The sequence below is a fragment of the Leptonotus elevatus genome, chromosome 9 (assembly GCF_054856555.1).
Source record: "Leptonotus elevatus isolate MCC_2025b chromosome 9, RoL_Lele_1.0, whole genome shotgun sequence".
NCBI lineage: Eukaryota > Metazoa > Chordata > Actinopteri > Syngnathiformes > Syngnathidae > Leptonotus > Leptonotus elevatus.
Genome location: NC_141247.1, coordinates 18797992 through 18817618, shown reverse-complemented (window position 1 = coordinate 18817618; position 19627 = coordinate 18797992). Strand labels below are relative to the sequence as shown.

General features: G+C 37.3%; 2 protein-coding genes across 4 annotated transcripts; one reads left to right on the top strand and one right to left on the bottom strand.

Moving 5' to 3' along the window:
• The first annotated feature begins 3066 nt into the window (after positions 1 to 3066).
• hnrnph1 (heterogeneous nuclear ribonucleoprotein H1) lies at positions 3067 to 10896 on the top strand. 3 transcript variants are annotated; one of them, XM_086084628.1, is made up of 11 exons: positions 3067 to 3258; positions 3910 to 4005; positions 4084 to 4239; positions 4759 to 4902; positions 7393 to 7531; positions 8366 to 8547; positions 8693 to 8808; positions 9679 to 9814; positions 9891 to 9968; positions 10059 to 10151; positions 10254 to 10896. In XM_086084628.1, exons 2-11 carry the CDS (start codon positions 3924 to 3926, stop codon positions 10355 to 10357), a joined length of 1230 nt encoding a protein of 409 aa, XP_085940754.1. In that variant the 5' UTR covers positions 3067 to 3258; positions 3910 to 3923; the 3' UTR covers positions 10358 to 10896. The 3 variants fall into 3 exon arrangements, with proteins under 3 accessions (XP_085940754.1, XP_085940753.1, XP_085940755.1); XM_086084627.1 differs by having other exon boundaries at positions 3092 to 3258; positions 8366 to 8583; XM_086084629.1 differs by having other exon boundaries at positions 3092 to 3258; positions 8366 to 8583; positions 10250 to 10321.
• On the bottom strand, positions 10891 to 19158 carry rufy1 (RUN and FYVE domain containing 1). The gene is made up of 17 exons (XM_086084626.1): positions 18838 to 19158; positions 18268 to 18447; positions 18062 to 18179; positions 17836 to 17937; positions 17638 to 17761; positions 17514 to 17575; positions 16074 to 16209; positions 15876 to 15977; positions 15672 to 15788; positions 14296 to 14463; positions 14126 to 14223; positions 13669 to 13788; positions 12729 to 12858; positions 11790 to 11884; positions 11666 to 11714; positions 11524 to 11601; positions 10891 to 11449 (listed from the first exon to the last, which is right to left on the bottom strand). The coding sequence occupies exons 1-17, from the start codon at positions 19145 to 19147 to the stop codon at positions 11306 to 11308; spliced, it is 2133 nt and encodes a 710-aa protein (XP_085940752.1). The 5' UTR covers positions 19148 to 19158; the 3' UTR covers positions 10891 to 11305.
• Positions 19159 to 19627: the final 469 nt, after the last annotated feature.

The window sequence follows — 19627 nt, the reverse complement described above, 5'->3', positions numbered from 1 at the left end:
GCCGCCCATGGTGAGAATTCTCGCAATCCCATTGGTCCGAGCTGAATAATATCTGCTTATGATTCGCTATCACTGACGCTTGTCAAAAAAGAGACCATAACGTCATGTTAGGTTTACCAATATCACGAGGCTGAATAACGAACGTCAAGAAATGACATGGAAGGCTAACTTAACTGGTAGCTAGCTTTACCAGTTCATGTAAACTCTCTTCGGGACGTCACATACATGTTCAAGACAACAGTGAGGCCACACTTGGACCTCTCTAAGTTGTATTTATTCAGCTTAGCTGTTTGTGAAATGTGTACACAGTATTTTGTATTTTTTTTAACTGCAGAAATGGCCATACGTGAAACTTTAATGTTTTTGTAGGCACACTTCAAATTTAAATATATATTACTGTAGCAGTGAATTGCACTTCAAGAAACAAAATAGAAACTGTACAATCACTGTTCAATGTATAATCAACTTTTTAAGCTTACAATGTACACTAGCTTAGTGTGTATTAATACATTTGAAATATATATTAGTAAAGTTACACAATGGTGTTTCTCCCAAATCACAAATATTTCTTAGAATTACTCATTTGATTGAAAAAAATAATTTAAAAGATCACTTTTTGTAGTGAACTGTATTTTTTTTGTACTTGGATGTACCTATATTTTATAATATGGATATTTTTTTCCCCCTGGATGGTTGTATTTTACTGTGTTGTGATCATCCGAAAAATATACAAATTAAATTTTTAATGGTGATTGACTTAAAATGGGGGTTGCAACTAAGCCACAATAGTCTTCTAACACAGCGATCAGTATTTGTCTGTCTGCCATGTTGGAGGTTGACTAGCATGAGGATAAGACTCCTCACTTTTTGAGCCAGCCTTCAACCATTTAAGTCCATCCTGCATGCCTTTTTCAAAAAGATCACAGGCATACTCACAACAAAGTAATTCAAGCAACAACTGTTTATTTACTTATTTTTAAAGGAACGCTGCAAAGCATGCTGGGATATGTGTGGCCTCACCATCACTATGACATATTACCACGGGAAAATTATGTTTTATGAATTTGTCAAACTACAGAGTACTGAACTAAAATGTAAGCATTGGAAATGGAAATAAATCGTACCTTCAAAGAAGTGTTCAGATTAGAACAAACACAGAATGGATATCTGGCCGTAGTGAGATCAGCTCTTCTAATTTGTGAAAAAACACTTGTCTTTTCTTTGACAACTTCTTTTCACCCTGATTCAAACTTGGTGTCGGTAAATGGTGAAATAAAACTTTGTCCCTCCCAACTGTATTGTTGCAGTCAAATATCACACCATAATTCACCATTTTGACATTAGACACCAAATTAATGTATTCAATACATTCAATCTATTTACAGGGAAATACGGGTCCTTTGAGGACAACATTTTAGAATCACTACTTTAATGTATGTGTAAGACAGCTTTCAACAAAATGACTCAAGTACAATGCTACGATTCAAATGTATGGCAGACAATTGGATTTGAATACTCTGTAAACTGAATTCAGAAATTTGTTGTCCACATTTTTGTACATTGGAAATGTGAACATGGGACGATCTCCTTAGAGAAAATTGTACATGCAGTTTTTCTACTCCCTGCGGGCCACAAATTCTCTTCCACGTCTCAACAATTATCTTCACTTGCTGTGAGCTATTTTAGAAAACTGGTTGATCATTTGATGATCTAACAATATGATTACTTTTTCAGCCATTTTGCATGTAAAGATTTATACAATGAACTAATGCCTAAATGTTTTGGGTGTGAGAAAATTCAACAAAGACCCTTTACATTTTGATCAACATGACATAAGCAATTGATAATGTCAAAAACAGCAGAGAATTGTACATAATATTTGCGTGGATGTGCCAACGCATTTCCAACTTGCTCCAAGAAATGAGAAACTGCTTTTGTGATGTATACAAGTTATACAATGATGTGAAAATTAGCCAAGTAGTGAGAAATTCAATTCAGATCTGAAAACTGTACCAAAGCGACCGACAATAACTGTAATATATTCAGTGTTTTTATATTTATTTTTTACCTTTAAAATTTGACAGGGTTCTAAATTACACCCTTCTCTGCGGATTGTCAAATTTAGAAGACACACATATTTATATTTTGTAGCTAGGGGATAAATCCATTTAGAAAGACACACTTCAAGTAGGGTTTGCAATGCCGGTTGCTCCACCAAATGACTGGATACGTTTGAGGCTGATGACTACATGTGGATAAATATAATTAAAAGAGCAAACCCAGTCAACTTCAGCTCACAGATAATTCTGGTTTCAAAGCAGCAACGTTTCGCTTTGGCATAAAAAATGGCGGATGAGTGCTAAAGCATCACAATATGCAATGCAATTTCCTTCTTGTGAGAAACAAATTTAGATACATGGGTGGATGGATGGATGGATGGATGGATGGATGGATGGATAGATAGATAGATAGATAGATAGATAGATAGATGGATGGATGGATAGATAGATAGATAGATAGATAGATAGATAGATAGATAGATAGATAGATAGATAGATAGATAGATAGATAGATAGATAGATAGATAGATAGATAGATAGATAGATAGATAGATGGATAGATGGATGGATGGATGGATGGATGGATGGATGGATGGATGGATGGATGGATGGATGGATAGATAGATAGAGTACTTTATTCATGGGAGCTTAAATGTGCCCATTATAACGACAATGACAACACAAAGCAAAATAGGAATTTCTAATCTTATTTTTAATACAGAAATAACATTACATTTATTTTACCATGACCACACAAAGATATTACAATGGAATCTTTCTGTTTTCTTTTTTTTAGGGTAGGTTGGTTTCATCTCAGCCCGCCATCCTGGGACAACAACGTCATCCCTCTTGGGCGTGGACGCACGTTGAGGCGCCTTTCAGGGTTGCCAGATTGGTTTTAAAACCACATTACAATTTTTGAGTATATTTCGTCCGACTTAGACATGATTTACTCTTTTCTAGCAGCTACAACTACAAGAAGATAACTTAATGGCTTATGAATTATTTGAAGTTAGTCACGTGCTAATTGACGCAAAGTTAGGACGGTGGAGTGAGTCTCAAGAGAATGCGTGCTTTTGTATTTCTTAAAGGGACTTAGTTATGACGCCTGGCAACCCAGCTTTCAGTTACTTTCGGCTCCATCACGCCAGGCCTTCGCGTTTCGCTATCTTCATCGTGTTCTCTCTGTGATTTAAAGGTAAGGAATGCACTTGCTCTTTGTTTGTACTTTCTCCGGCGCAACGTTTTCTCTTTAATGATGTGATCATAGCTACCACTAGGTTCTTCAAACGCATTTACTTATTTAGTTAGCAAATGCTAGCCAAGAAGCTAACGAGTTAGGCTAACGTGGCGCAGGCAGACTGCGAAGGCCGCTTTTGTTCTTCGAACAGGGTGCGGTAGTGTGCACGCGTGTAACTTGGGAGAAAATAGTGCCATTATCATTAACTATTCATGTTGTATCTCCAGTCCGTGCAACCAATAGTTGTAATTTGTTGTGCTTAGTACTGTAGGCCCTTTGCAATGAATGCACTAAAGTGTTCCATTTTGTGAAGTAGCGCCAGTCTTTCGGTGAAGCGGAACAACTAGTAATTGTGGTTTTATATGTACTACCTAGTTGTGTGCAGAGCTTTAAAAAAAAAAACAAAAGTCGATTATTACGATCCAGTACTTAACAGTAGTCGTAGTCAAAAACTGAGTGTTGAAGATGTTGCGAACCACGTCCGAGCAGAATTTGAATTGAACAAAACCACGTGTTTTAGTCCCATTGTGACGTTGCACATACTTCCATTCATTCATTCATTGACGGTTTCATATGTGAAATTTTTTTCTTCTTTTTTATTTTTTTTAGATTTGTGACTAGGTATGGCTGATGAAGGCTACGTTGTACGAATCAGGGGTCTCCCTTGGTCCTGTTCGGTGGATGAAGTGCAGAGATTTTTCTCAGGTTGGTTTCATTGTAAATGAAAAAAGAAAAAATATATAATATGATGACTTCCAATGTTTGTTATATTTCAAATTTTAGACTGCAAAATTCTTGGCAATGGCGGCGGCGTCCATTTCACCTCCACGAGAGAGGGTCGTCCCAGCGGAGAGGCGTTTGTCGAGCTGGAAGCGGAAGACGACCTCAAGCAAGCCTTGAAGAAGGACAGAGAAACGATGGGGCACAGATATGTGGAGGGTGAGAGTAATTATAAAAAAAACTTACCTATAATGAAAAATGTTAAAATATTTTAACTGACTGTCAGCAATGCCTAAAAAATATTGAAATATTAATTAAATTGAATGTTTTGTGTATATATAAAAATATATATATATAAATAAGTATAACATTTAAATACTTGTTCTTTATTTTACATACAACGTCGTGTAAAGGAATTACTATAGCTATATATATATTTTTGATACTGGTGATTGTAATTTACAATGAAAATAGCCTGTAGTCCGAGTTGCTTTATTTCCAAATACCAATTGCTCTGAATTTTGAAAATAAAAATGTTGCATTCCTGTCACCAATGTGCAACATGAAACACTAATGCCATCTCGTTTACCTTAACACAAATCTGGCAATGTTTTCTCCTTTTAACCATAACGTTTGTTCATACTTACTTCATACAAGTCCAGCAAAATTTCTATCCATAGGCACTATTTACTGCATGTAAGTCAACGCGATTGTATTTATCTAATTGTGTCGCAACAGTGTTTAAATCCAACAATGTGGAGATGGATTGGGTGATGAAGCACACTGGTCCGAACTGTCCAGAGACAGCCGGAGATGGACTTGTGCGATTACGAGGCCTCCCCTTTGGCTGCAGCAAAGAGGAGATTGTCCAGTTTTTCTCAGGTAAGAAGTTTTCTTCATTTGTGACTTTGAATTTGATCTACCCTGAAGTCTTCCTTTTATTGTTTCCGTTCTCTCTTAGACACTGAGCAATTTATATCTGTTTTACAATCCCGAGCCCCTCTGACACTGAAGAATAATTATATTAATCGTGTTCATTATTCCGGTAATGGGATGCATCTCATATAGTAGTGATTAATGATACCTGAAAGAAGCTAGGAATAATTTATAGTGTCGCGTTGTTCAAGGGGAGAAATGTGCGATGCAAACGAGATGTGCCGGTATCTTTTTCTTTTTTTTCTTTTTTCCTTAGCGCCTTTATGTTGCCTACCGTTTTTGTTGACTGTCATTGTCTCCTAAGTTTTTGTCAGTTTTAAAGCTACAGCATGACTTAATTGATTTGTCATAGATTTTGTTTCTTCTGTGACAGTAGATTGATTTTGATTTTTAGTCTGTAGACAAAATACATTTAATATTTGGCAAAATTATTTTCAAAGATTTTTGACAAACAGCCAATTGGTTAATAGAGAAAATAATCATGAAATTAATGGATAGTTACAGCCCCAGTCAATTTATTTCAGTAAAGAAAGTGACACCACAAAGAGCTAAATCAATGTTTGGTCTGTCCTATTCTATATACTCTGGCTATAAATTAAAGTAATATTGTGCCATGATCTGTATAAAGTGAACCAAAAGTAATGAAAGCTTACCGGCACATCCCCAATGTGATAATCCAGGGGTCACCAATTTTTGGTGGGCAACGTGACAGCTATTTCCTGCATACTGACCAATGCGAAGGGCTTCCGGTTTTATACACATTTCCGAAATAGCTCAAATTAGATTTGTTATAATTAAGGTCAGGCCAATATGGCTTCTTTTTTTTTTAAGGTCAATTCTGATATTTGGGAGAATAAAATTCCGATAACAGATTGATTACAATATATACATATAATAAATCAAATAAATAAATGTTGACTGTTTTAGAATACTTTGTCCTTTATTATTTGTTTAATTTTACAGCAGGCTTTTTAATGTATTTTTTTTATTGTAGTGTGTGAAAGAAAAATCTATATAAATTATTTTTTTGTATTTTTAAAAGAGCTCATATCGGCTGATTATTTGGTTGGGCCTTAGTTATAATTAATAATATTCACCTAAGTGAAACCCCCCTGGTCACGTGACTGTTTCCTTACAATGCCTCCTAACAATGAGCAACATGGGAAACTCATAAATAGCAATGTGCAACAGTGTGTTTTGCTTGCAAATGATCGCAACATGCCCTAGGAAAAGCACCATCACATCACTGAGCTATTTTTAGATCACAGCCTTGTGATGCCATGTTGGTGACCCCTTTGATAAACACTTAATTCCCTTGCCCCCCGGTTGTCATCCCGTTTAAAAGTTACGTTTATGGACCATGAAGAAATATAACTTTTTTCCCCCCCTACTTTATTGTAGTTAATAAAATAATAGACAGTCTCATTGACTGAAAGCAGAAGTCAAGTCAAAAATTGTTTTGCAATAATATGTGCTATGTACAAGGTATTCTGATTAATAATGTTTGTAGATAAGGATTGATTATGAAGAAAATATTCATCATGATTGTTTTGGTAATAATTGATATCATGATTAGGACGGTCATTTTTGGGGGGGGGGGCACAAAACAAGAAAATGTTTAAACGTAAAAAATATTAAGACAAATAAATCTTTGAAACACTATAATTATGCAGGTTACTTTTGTATGAAACAAAATTTATTAAATTAGTTATTTAAAAAAAAAATATTAATCTCTTTTTTTTTTTACTATTATGCTGATTTTGTAATTGTGGAGTGTAATAATTGAAGTTGTAATTAAATTTTCAATTAATTGCACAACCCTAAATTGTTATTATTATTTTTTATGCATCTAAGGGGACGGCCATTTTTTTTTTTCTGTACTGCCCTCTGCTGTCAACTGAAATTGACATCAAAGTACCTCCGGGCTCGCATTGCGAACATCATATGCCCAAACCTAGAAAACAGGCTATCCTTGCGATATAAGCACAAAATGAGATGGATTAAAACCGGTGGATTTTTCTGCTAAATTCCTATTCCACAAATGCAATATTAATCAGAATACTGTGACGATTGTTTTTTCTTTTACTTCCGCTTTAACCCTCCCTACATTCAATTAATCGTCTTTGCACTGTGACCCTACCCCATCTTCTTACACTTAGCTTAAGGAAAAAAAGTCTATTGACGTAACACGCAACTGATAAGAGTCATTTGAATTCATGTCACCGTCTTCCTATATCAATTGGTAAAAATACATACAAAAAAATCCAACATGCCAGCGGCTGGTTCTCAACTGGTATGTGTGATTTATGTTTAGAGTGTTCCATAAGTTTTTTTGTTTTTTGTTTTCTCTTTCTCTTTCTTAGCGACATTTCTTTGTGTGATTGGGCATGTGATTTAATATGTTCCCCGCTGGGGTTATCTGTCCTTGGGTTGAAGGGTTGGAAATCGTGCCAAATGGGATAACATTGCCGGTGGACATCCAGGGGAGGAGTACGGGGGAGGCCTTCGTGCAGTTTGCTTCACAGGATATAGCTGAAAAGGCTCTAAAGAAACACAAGGAAAGAATAGGGCACAGGTGGGGATGGTTGGTTGGTTGGCTGGAAACGTTTGCTTTTCTTATGGTGTGCACCCGCAACATGAACTCACTGACATGACAATTTGACTTTTGTAGTTTATTTTTTTTATTTTTTATTATGATTTGACCACAAACACTAACTAACCTTTATGACAATGCAACACATTGCTCCAATGGAGGACCAAAACTGCCAAAATTAAAAATAAATAAATGAATAAAAACGAAAATAAAAATTTATTTAAAAAAATAATTTAAAAAAATAAATAAAAATAGAAATAAAAACAACCACAAAAAAATTATATATATATATTTTTTTGAAATGTTTTTATTTCCATTCATATAAAATTTTTGAAATACATTTTTTTAATGTCCGTTTTTATTTTCACTTTTATTCATTTATTTAGTCATTTATTTATTTTCAATTTTGGCAGTTTGGTCCTCCATACGCTCCATGGAAACATTTGTAAAATAAAATTAAGCACAGTGACAACTGGTATGTTCAGTAGCGGTTGACGTTGGTAAGGATAAATCCCTGGAGGCCAACTTTGAAGGACACGGAGGCCACCTTCACAGGTAACGCTGCCTACGCTAATAACAGGACAATGGCTGCCACGGCAACAATACAGGGCATCTCATTTTCACTTGCAAGTAAATCCAGGTAACCATAAGAAAAGTCTGAGGCCCTTTTTCTAATTTGTTGCAATTAATTTAAATTCACATGGCCAAAAAAAAAAAACTATTACTGTGACGGGCTGCACCAAGACAGTTTCTGCTTAACAAACTCCGCCCTGACCTTTCCTCGCTCCCTCACCGCGACCTTTCTATGCACGTCAGGTACATTGAGATCTTCAAGAGTAGCCGCGCCGAGGTGCGGACCCATTACGAGCCGCAGCGGAAGCCCATGAGCATGCAGAGACCGGGCCCTTACGACCGGCCCTCTGGCGGCCGCGGCAGCTATAACATGATGAACCGGGGGGGCTCCTACGACCGAATGCGCCGCGGAGGCTACGGTGGAGGTGTGTCGAGCGGACGAAGGAGTGAAGTCCGATTTGGTGATCAATTGTTGCAGCATTCTCTCCATTTACTCAGCATGGCACAAGTGGTAGTGCGATTGGAAAAGATTCCTCCTAAAATGGCTTTGTCTCGATTTTATATATTCAGGCGTGTCGGACAGCCGGTACAGCGACGGCGGCGGCTCGTCCTTTCAGAGCACAACGGGACACTGTGTCCATATGAGGGGGCTTCCTTACAGGGCCACTGAATCCGACATCTACATTGTAAGGCCAAGTTGACTTCATAAGGCGGAATGAGATTATCGCAAAGTAGGCATGGGCTGATTAGTTTGTTTGATAGTTTGAGCTGTTCCTTTTTTTCTTTTCTTTTTTTTTTTTAGATGAGCAGGGCACCATATGATTGGCTGCTTTCAGAGTTAAATATTAATATAAAAAAACATTTAATTTATTTATATTCATTTAATATTATTTTAATAAAAATTATTGAAATATTAATTAAATTGAATATTTTGTGTATATTAAAAAAAATCACTATATCACAATTTAGCAATAATGTGATAAAAATACATCTATTTTTTGATACTGGTGACTAATTGTAATTTACAATGAAAATAGCCTGTCGTCAGAGTTGCTTTATTTCCAAATACCAATTGCTCTGAATTTTTAAAAGAAAAATGTAGCATTCCTGTCACCGATGTCCAACATGAAACACTAATGCCATCTAGTGGCAGAACATTACCTTAACACAAATCTGACAATGTTTCCTCCTTTTAACCATAACGTTTGTAATGTTAGGAATTACTATAAAGTTACTATCACTGTACTAATTGATACAACCACATGTGTGCACATGTGAATATACAGGGCATTCAATTTGTTTTAAGTCGCATTAAAATGCATCAAATTTGATTTGGTGATGCCTGCAGAAACCCTGTAAAATGCTTATTTTTTTTAAAATAGTGCCATCCAATTATATAAAAAAAAAATAGTAATTTTAAGAGCTGTAATTTTAATACCGCAATATTTTTGCTCACGTTTATCATATTGTCAGGATCTAATATCGGCCCGTGCCTACTGCAAGTTCTTTGTTCCCTACTGAAATGTTTTTTTTAATTTATTATTTGCTTGTGGCAGTTCTTCTCCCCGTTGAATCCAGTGCGGGTTCATATTGAGGTGGGCCCCGACGGCCGGGTGACCGGGGAGGCCGACGTCGAGTTTGCAACACACGAGGATGCCGTGGCCGCCATGTCCAAAGACAAAGCTAACATGCGTGAGTTTGGCACAATTGTCGCCGGCGACCGCAAAGTTGCAAAGCGTGGAATCCTTTCTTTATGCTGGTCCCTCAGAGCACCGCTATGTGGAGCTGTTCTTAAACTCAACAGCAGGTGGCAGTAACGGCTCTTACAGCAGTCAGATGATGGGGGGTGAGTTTGGCTCATAGCAAACTTGTCGGATGGTTTTGTTGTGAACGCAACAGAAGATCATTTTTGGTTTTTTTTTTATTTTTCTCACAGGGAGCCAATCGTCTTACAGTAGCGGCCAGCTGAGCTCGGGCTATTCTGGCGGGTACAGCAGCCAAGGAAACATGGGCGGCTACAGTGATTATAGTGAGTTCCATAGCATTTGCTCTGAAAAGCAAAAAAAAAAATTGGGGTGGACCATTCTGGAACTGTGGGGTCCTATATTGTGTATTTTCTCTCTCTTGTTAGGTAACCAGGGCGGAATGGGAAGCAGTTACTATGGTGGCGGTGGTGGTGGAGGCGGCAGTAGCAGAAGCTCCATGAATGGACTTGGTGGGGGATGGGGAATGTAGTCTTTTTCTCTCTTTTTTTTACTGTTGTTGTACCGTTTAATTTTTTTGTGAAATTTGTTTTAACTCGGAATTTTGCTGCAATGACCGGAAATGTCTCATCCATAAGTACACGGGTTCAGGGGTGGTTGAGCTCATTCAGGGGTTTGTATTATTATTTTTTTTTAGAGTGCGTGAGAGTTTATCTACTATCACAAGTTGTCACCGGCTCTTTTTTCACTACCCAGGATTTTGTCAACTCATTTTGTTTTACCGCGTTATTTTGTATGTCAGAGTGCACGAACAAATCTGTTAGGCCTCGTTTCAGCTTTTTCAACAATGCTTTGTTTAATTTACAGTGGTACAAGTTAAATGAAAATTCCGCACTGACAGCATGTAAGGTTTGACCAGTTAGAAGGCACTTTTTTTTTTGTTTTCTTGCCGGGAACCATCGGGAGCAACTCACTCTGGAATCAGTTGACATGACCTCCTGTCTTCTGCCTGTAATGCTATTTGTATTTTCTGTGAGCAAAGTCAATAAACTAGTTGGACTGTCGTGGAAATATTGCAAATTTTATTCATTCATTAAATATCAAGTTAAAAATGTGATTTCCCTAGATTATAGAAAAAAGCTCTTCGGAGTGTACACGATCCACCGTGTGTGTTAATACATTCTAAAATAGATTTGTATCAATCTATTCACAATTTGCAAAGATGCAATGGGACTGATGTAAACGTGGCTACTGCAGTGTTAGTGCATCACAATGTGAATATCAAAATAAGAGCGCTGAAAAATTCCTTGGTGGAACCTCAACATACCTACCGGTGGTACATAATAGAAAAATGAATGATCTTGACCAGAACGGCATCCATGTAATGCGTGAACGTTCACATTGAACACAAAATTGACATTCATAAACGTGGCTAATAAATGTAGTGTCTGTGCAGCGTGAGATCCAAAATGGCGGCGGGTCAAGAAGATTTGGACGAACTCCTCTGCAGCAACAAAGAGTGGCACATGTCACACACCCGCACGGGACGAGGATACGAAGGCAAGGCCAGCTCGTTACTGGAGCAAATGCCGCAGTAAATATCCCCGCAGTTCCTGCAATGGTGCTAAAAAACAAGAAAATGGCGTGAGACAGCAACGTGGCTTCAATTTGAACACATGAAAAAAAAAATAATCGAACCTTTCTTCGTGAGATGGAGAACTCTTTTTGGCATTGCTTGCATTGCGTGGCCTCGTCATCTTTTAACCAGGCGTGGCCCTGCAAGCACCAATCGGCATTTAAAATAAACACAGCCAAGTGTAATAAACATTTCACATTTTACCTTCAGTGCTTTATTAACCTCCTTAAAGTCCTCCATCTTGAGTTTCGACCTTAAGAAAATGCGATGGAATAACATGACATAACGTGTCACTGGCAACAATAAGGAAACGTGGTCAACAACTGACTGGCTGAGATGAAGGCCCATCTCTTGCAACGCCTGCTCCTGCTGCTCGCATATCTGCTGCAGCTGCTGCTTCTCCTGCTTCAGATCCTGCAGCTCCTAAAAATATAAATAAATCACAAATTAAGCATGCTAACTCATACGACGGCGGATTAGGGCCACGTACAAACAAATGTTTTTTTGTGGGCGGGGGCAAATTAGCGAGAAAAAAAATCAAATTTACGAAAAATACATAACCAATCAGAAGCTAGCATACTTTAGGTAAATGCAAGTGAATGATGGAGAGCAGCAGATTCGACACTTATACAAAAAAATACCAAAATGTAGGAATGGGTAAAAAATAATTCTGTAAACATAAATGTACAAGTAAATTTATTAGTATATTATTTATTTTAATAAATTAACTTAAATGCTTGATCGTCAGGGACCTTTGCAAACGTCTTTGTCTCTTGCTTTGTTTTTTAGTATTTTTTCTTGCAAATCTGCCACTTTATAAAATTGCAAATTTGCCATTTTATAGACTCACAAATTTTTTCTCTTGGATTATTGCCCCCGCCTTTTAAAAAAATTATACGTGGCCCTAATACACCGTCGTACATTGAGCTACCAGAAATTGACAACTTTTTAAAATATCCTACATCAGTCTACATGGTAAAAAGTTACTGTAGTTATTTATTATTATGATCAAATATCTTTTATTTCAGTGGTTTGACTGAAAAAGTCAAACTCATAATTTACACATTCATCAAACAGACGGCAAATTCCGACATCATTTCTATATTAAAAACTTTGAAATTGTTTATGTAATATAATTTCCTAATAAGCTTTAAACTATAATAATGAAAATTATATGATCACGAATGTGTCTTGTGGTAAAATGTAATCCCTGCGCACCATCCATCAATTCAAAAGTATTGATAGCTAAAAGTGTGGAATTACTGACGGCGTGCAGGCCTTGGAGTTGTTGCAGTTGCGTGCGAAGCTCGGCACTGTTGTCCTGCTCCCTCTGGAGGGCTTTCTGAAGGCCTTGCCGCTGCTCCCTCTCGACCACCAGCTCCTTCTCCAAGCCCAACCTTACCACATAAAACAAATTAGTTAATAATACGAAGAAACACGAATGTCCATAAAAATAAAAATAACTTTTACCGCCAAGAACGTTTATTGACGTGTACTAAAATCCCAATGAATGCCGCCAATAACGTCAATTAACGTCAACTACTTTTTTGAATGGGGTTGTGAAAATCCAAAAACACCCACCAACTATTGCCAGCAGATGGCAGCATTGTATCTATTTTCAATGGGCTCCTGGGGTATCAAATTACATGAAAGAAATAGAATGTTTTCAAGGATGACGTGAATGGTAAAAGCCTTTGTCACATTAAATCTAATTTACAATATTAGTGTCAAAGTCATTGTGCAGAAAATTTTTCTTTTCACAAAAAGCTTGTTTTCATCATATATTTTCACTTAATGTCACTCAAACTGCCTAATTCAAATGGTGATTACTTAAGAACGAAATAAGTGGCTGGCACTGTCTGGGGTTTTTGGATAACGTGTGGCAGTAAAAAAGTTATATATATATATATATATATAATTTTTTACATTTTTGAGACGTCTGCATTCAGTTTCATCCCATAAATGTAAAAATGTAAAGATTTTCTTTTTTTTTCGGACATAAGTGTTTTTCACAGGACAGCGACAATTTGTATATGTTTAAAAAAATTAAAACAATACTAAAACTAATAACTAAATAAAAAAATAAAAAAACATTACAACAAACCTGCTCCCAAATTATTGGAAAAAAAAAAAAAAAGGAACTACAATGACAAATCCAAAACTATTACACACCATAACAATAGTTGAATGATAAATTGTGTGTTTACCTTAGTGCGTCCAGGTCACTCAGTTGTTTTTCAAGAGCGTTGACTTTTCCTTCCAGCTCCATTCTCAAGTCTTTATCTGACTGGTCGCTCTTCTTACGATCCTTTTCTGAATTCTGCAGCCTAACAAGCACGTCATTTCATTAACATCGGTCGTCGTCATCATCCACTGCTCCCACAGTGAAGTGTCACAAGTCTTAAGACCCACTTCTATTTTTTGCCTTTTAGTTAGTTAGTTAGTTAGAATTGTGTGGTCCTTGCGGTCTTTTCGTGCTTTTTTACATTGATTTTATTTATTTTTAATGTATTAATTTTATTTATTGTATTTTAGCATTTTATTTATTTTTAATGTATATATTTGTTTTATTGTACTTATTGTATTGTATGCAGCACTTTGGAAACGCTTGTTTAAAAAAATGTGTGTGGATGGGATCAAAGTGATCAATACACAAAAACGTACCTGCGCTCGAGTTCCGCCATGGCTTTCGTCATGTCGTCCATCTTGCGCTCCAGCTGTTCAGCCTCCGCCTGTTTTTTGCCCGCCTCTCGTTCAAAGTCCTGCCGGGGCCCCAAAGCTGGTGACAAATGCGTGCGGAGTCTCGAGTTGAAGTGTCATTACGAGCGCGTTACCTGCGCTTTGTGGAACATTTGAAGGTTGAGAGCTTTGACTTGGTCCAGTTGGAGTCGCAAGGCAGCCAGTGAGTCCTGTTTGTCGTGCGAGTCCTTCTCCAGCAGCTTCATGGCCATCTCCATCTCCTGCTTCAGTACCAACTGCAGCTCCAGCTCTCGCTCCAACTCCTAAAACGTTGGATATGTTGGTCACGCCTGCTATAGCATGCTTCAAAAAACGATGGTCCAAATTGAGCAAATCCCTAGATAATAAATTAAAGTGAAAACAGGATCTAATTGTAATAACATACGATAAAGGGTATCCACAAAGTCTGGCTACATACTAAGGGATTTTACTATTTTATTTATTTATATCATTTTTCCTCCCTGGAATGAAGATTTGGACAAGAAGGATGGTTATATCACAAAATTGCGGACAAATTCAACCTTCGATCTATTCCATCGAGTTCACCTAAATTTTGCAAAGCGCATCCAAAGTATGCATTGAAAATAATGGAAGTCATGTTGAAAACATTATTTATCAACATTACAATTGGATAAAAAAAAAATGTTTTTAGAAGTATATATTTTTACCATGCACCCAGACTTAATGGACACCCTGTGAAATATTATAATATTGTGTAATGATTTAACAGCCAGACGATATTAGCGCTTTAAAATTAGCAGTTAAAAAAATAATAATATTTACATTTACAACTTAAGGCAAAGATAATGACAGTCAAATTTCCCTTCCAAAAAATTATTAAAATAAAAAATCATCAGATTTATCTTTCAGTAACATTGTACAATAAATAAAGGACATGATATTGTAAAAAAAAAAAAAAAAAGTCAAACATTCAGCATGTAATTCATATCCCTATTAGTGCTTTTATTTTTAATAATCTATCGATTCATCTGTAATATTATTCTGCCAAATATCAGAATCAGCCAAAAATAAAATTCATATAGGTCGGGCTCTACACAATATAAATATAAATGTTACTGTCCGGTCCAAATATGGAGCCAATTAAGTTATTAAGGATGGGCGAGTACCGATGCCAGTTATCGCTACCGAGACCATATTTCAAGGTATTGGTACTGGCAATGTCGGCCAATACTTGTATATTTTTAATGTTTTACGATTACAAACTAGAAATTAGAAGAATAGAAAATTGCCATTAATTTCATGCCATTTTAAGGAAAATACTATTTAGATATTTCTTTCAAATGATGTATCCTTTTTTAAAAAAATGTATCATAAGTGGTTGTGGTATCAGTACTAAGTATCGGCCTGAAAAAAAAAGTGGTATCAAACAATCCCTGGCTATTTTTGAGCCTCTACGTGTCTATGTGGACTTAGTCAAACAGTTGAGAGCTACCAACGATCGATACCTGACCTGGTGAATGCGCTTCTCTTCCTTGTACTGCTTCCACACAACATTATACATCTCATCCAGGCCTTGCCGGCTTTGTCTGTACGTCTCCAGCTCCACCTGGCTGTCCTGAAGTGCAGCCTGGGAAAGCAGCAAAAAATAGAAAAAGAAAAAAAATGGATTTGTCCAATTGGAGGCTGTGTCAAATTGAGCGGCCGGCATTCGGACCTCTTCTTTTTTCTGACTGGCGAGCAAGATCAGCTCGTTGTCCTGTCTCAGCTGGTCCTGTTCTTCTCGCAGAGCGTTGATTCTGTCTGTCGCTGCCGTGAGCTAAATGAAAAATAGACTATTAGAAATGTTTTGATTGTTGATTGTCAACTTCTAAGCAGGGCAAAAGTATGATTGGCTGCCAATTCATTTTCTGACCTCTTCTACAAGTTTGCTGTTGGTTTTCTCCAGAGAGTCCATCTTGGACTGAAGGTCTGTGACGGTGCCACTCAGGTGACGATTCAACTCCTCAATGTAATGCTTCTGATCCAAGATGGCCGTCATCTTGGCGTTACTGAAATGACATGAATGAGACACAAGGGTGAAAATCATGTTTAGACTTCAGGGGCACCTTGGTTTACAACACAGTGGCGATATAGTTTGTTAAAAATCTGTATCCCCCCCCCCCCCCCACAATCACCATAACAGCATTAACTCATTCACTGCCATTGACGACTATAGACGTCAAAAATTCATGTGAACTATTTCTATTAGTTTAACATTTTTTTCATTTCATTTTTTATGAAAACCTAGACTTTTTTATTGCACATTTATAACAGAAATAAAATTATTATTTATTTTTTAATTAGGCCAGTCAGGCGATTACATTTTTTAATTAAAATTAATCACATGACTTCACTAGTTAACTAACGATTAATCAAAAATGTTATATCTGTTCTAAATTTACAATTAAAAAAATTCTAGGTTTTCATACTCTTGTTAGCAAAGGTGGAAAAAAATGTTAAACTAATAGAAATAGTTTAAATGATTTTTTTTTACGTCTATAGCCGTCAATGGCAGTGAATGGGTTAAAATGGGCCGCCATTCTTTTGCTTGTCAAAAACAAGAGGTTATATTCATGAAGTTGTATCTTACAAGTAAAAAAATAAGAAATAAAAAGAGGAAAATCTAAGAAGGAAGTTTATAAGAACAATTTCAAGGTATACATGAATAAAGTCAAAATATGGTAAAGAAAATTACAAAAAGTTATGGATTTCAATGGGGAAAAATATAAATTTTAAGGGAACTAAAACCTTTACATTTCAAAATGATAAAATTGCAATATTGTGATGGGAAAAGTAAAGTTGTATTATGAGAAAAGACAATTTTACAAGCATCAAGTCAGAATATTACATGAAAAATGAGAAAATTCCACAAGCGTAAAACACAATAGATAACGAATGCCCCTTTAACATTATGTAGTACAAAAATTTGCGCTGTGCCTAAGTAAAGGTCAATAATATATATATATATTTTTTCAAACTTAAAATAACAGTTTAATTAAAATGTACTGCATAAAAGTTTTTCTTAATAATACCAAATTAAAAGTTTAAAAACAAGCATTTCTTAAAGATGAAATGTTTTTAGTTCTTCTTTTGCATCCCACTAGAGGGAGTTCCCGTACCACACTTCAGCCGTCACTGCTAAAGACTAGAAGATGGTTCTTGTCCAAATGTAAATCGCAAATGACTTCTGTCATCTTATGGAAGATCATCTAACTGTTCTGCCTGTCACTTGCCGCTGGCAGAGACTGATGAGAAAAAACACACACCAAAAACACTGGAAATATATTTTTGTAAATCATTTTGGGATACTTACTCTTTCGGGGTCTCAGTGCTGGTCGGGTCTTTCAGATAGAGGGAGAAGTCAATGACTCCCACCTACAGAAGAGAAAAAAATATATATATAGTTTTTTAAACAGTGATGAGTTGATGTCGCTCACCTGTGAATCCAGATCTTCGCCTTTAATACAGAGGTTTGCATCGAGTACATTGAGGCCCACGAGCAGCCCCCCCATCACCGCCCCTTCCTCCTCCAGGATCAGGGCACCGGGGTCATAAAACTCACTAGGAATAAAGATGACATTAGAAATTGGCGACGCGTCCGACATGACCCACCAACGTGTTAAATTGTTCCAAACCTCAGGAGATCTTTGCAATCCAGCAAGGCTTTCATGTAGTCAGCCATCGTCTTTTGCATGAGCGCTAAATGTAGCCACGCCCTCCCTCGTCCCAAACCAGTCCTAAAAACACAAAACAGACACATTTTATTCATCTATGCGTTCATCTTCTATACCGCGTGACCACAATTGGCTCACGGGCGGAATTGGCTACAGTTTTACTGGCAAATAATTGGCCAACGCCTACTTGATGCCAGGCAGGTCTCTGGCACTTGTGGCTATGTTGGCAGATTCCGGACACAACCGCTCAGTCAGCTCCAGGGGTCCCCAAATGGATTTGTTCTGACCAATAAAGGACTTTTTGGCTGGAAAACCAAACAAAACAAACATGCGACTTAGAACTGATAATACACACACACTGAATGTGAAGTTTACGTTTAACACGCAAGTCACCTTTCAGCCCATGTTTGAGGCAGTGCTCCAGGACTAAGAAGAACTGCTGCAGGGGCGGGTACTCGGAGTCCAGCGTCCGGCCCAAACTCAGTGAGGACTGGATTAGAACCTTGATGCTGAGCTTCAACATGCTGAGAAGATTGGATCGTTCTATTGCCATCGGGTCTTTGGGAGGCACCACTGGTTTTTTGTTGTTGACAGAAAGCACAAGTATTTTAAACACACAAGTAGACTTGAGGCTGGAAGAACTGTACAATGTCACTAGTGTTAGGGTTAGATGATGCCAAAGTTGCCCTACTAGTGTACAGAAATGTCGTTCAGAGGTGGGAGAAAAAAAGTTTTTGTAACGCACATGAACAAAATGCTCTAACGGCTTTCCGTGGAAAATAAATCAGTCAGACGTCAGAGAAAGTAAGACATGTCAAAGCAAGCCCGCATGACGACGAAGCCATCAAATCTGAATTGTCTCTCTGGAAGTCATGTGTTTTGACATCTGACAGCCAACTAAAAGTGCAAGAGGAAGTACCGCTTTAAAGCGAGGGTGTCAGTACAGTATTCCATCCCGCCTACCTGGAAGCTTCTTCCCCGTGCGGATTAAATCACTTTCGGGCTCTTTTTCCACCGCGGGGCTCTCAGTGGAGTTTCTCCGGCCAGAAGCGTAGTTCACCCCGCTACTGAGCGTCTCTGTGGCCTTGCGAGCCAGCGACAGAAGAGGAGCCGACCAGCTGCTGTCTGACGGCGACCTCTCAGCCCGGTCGAGAACGTTATTGTCGCAGGCGTTGTCGTCAGCGTCCGTGTTGGAAAGTTTGGCGAGGTCTTGCTCTTGTTTTGCTTCGCCATTCTCGGCAGTTGTGTTTACTTCGCTCAACTCGTCGGCCATGTTCACACCCCCTCCCTTCTTGTTGAACAATCACGTGACACGTGAGCATCTTGGCGGGCATTAAAGCTATCCTGAAATTTCACTAGCGCCACCTGTTGATTGGAGTATAAACTACATCAGCATAGGTAAAGCCGAGCTACCTTCTTTTTCTGTCATTTGTTTTTACATTTATTTGGGTCTTTTGTTTGTGAATGTTTTAAATGTTGTACTTTTAATGATAATAGTAGTAATAATAATAATAATAACAATAACTTTCAAAAACCTTTTTCTTGTACTGTATGCTATTTTACAAATTTTAGTAAGTTGCCTTGTATTTCTGTAATATTTTTTTCAATATATTTAGTTATTTTGTTTTTAAATGATTTATATATTTTACTTTGAATAAAATAATTAGCTTGTATATAAAATGCGCTTTATGAATAAAGCTGCCATGCACAAAACTATTTTTCATCTTTTATTAATTTGAAGCAGACTATCAAA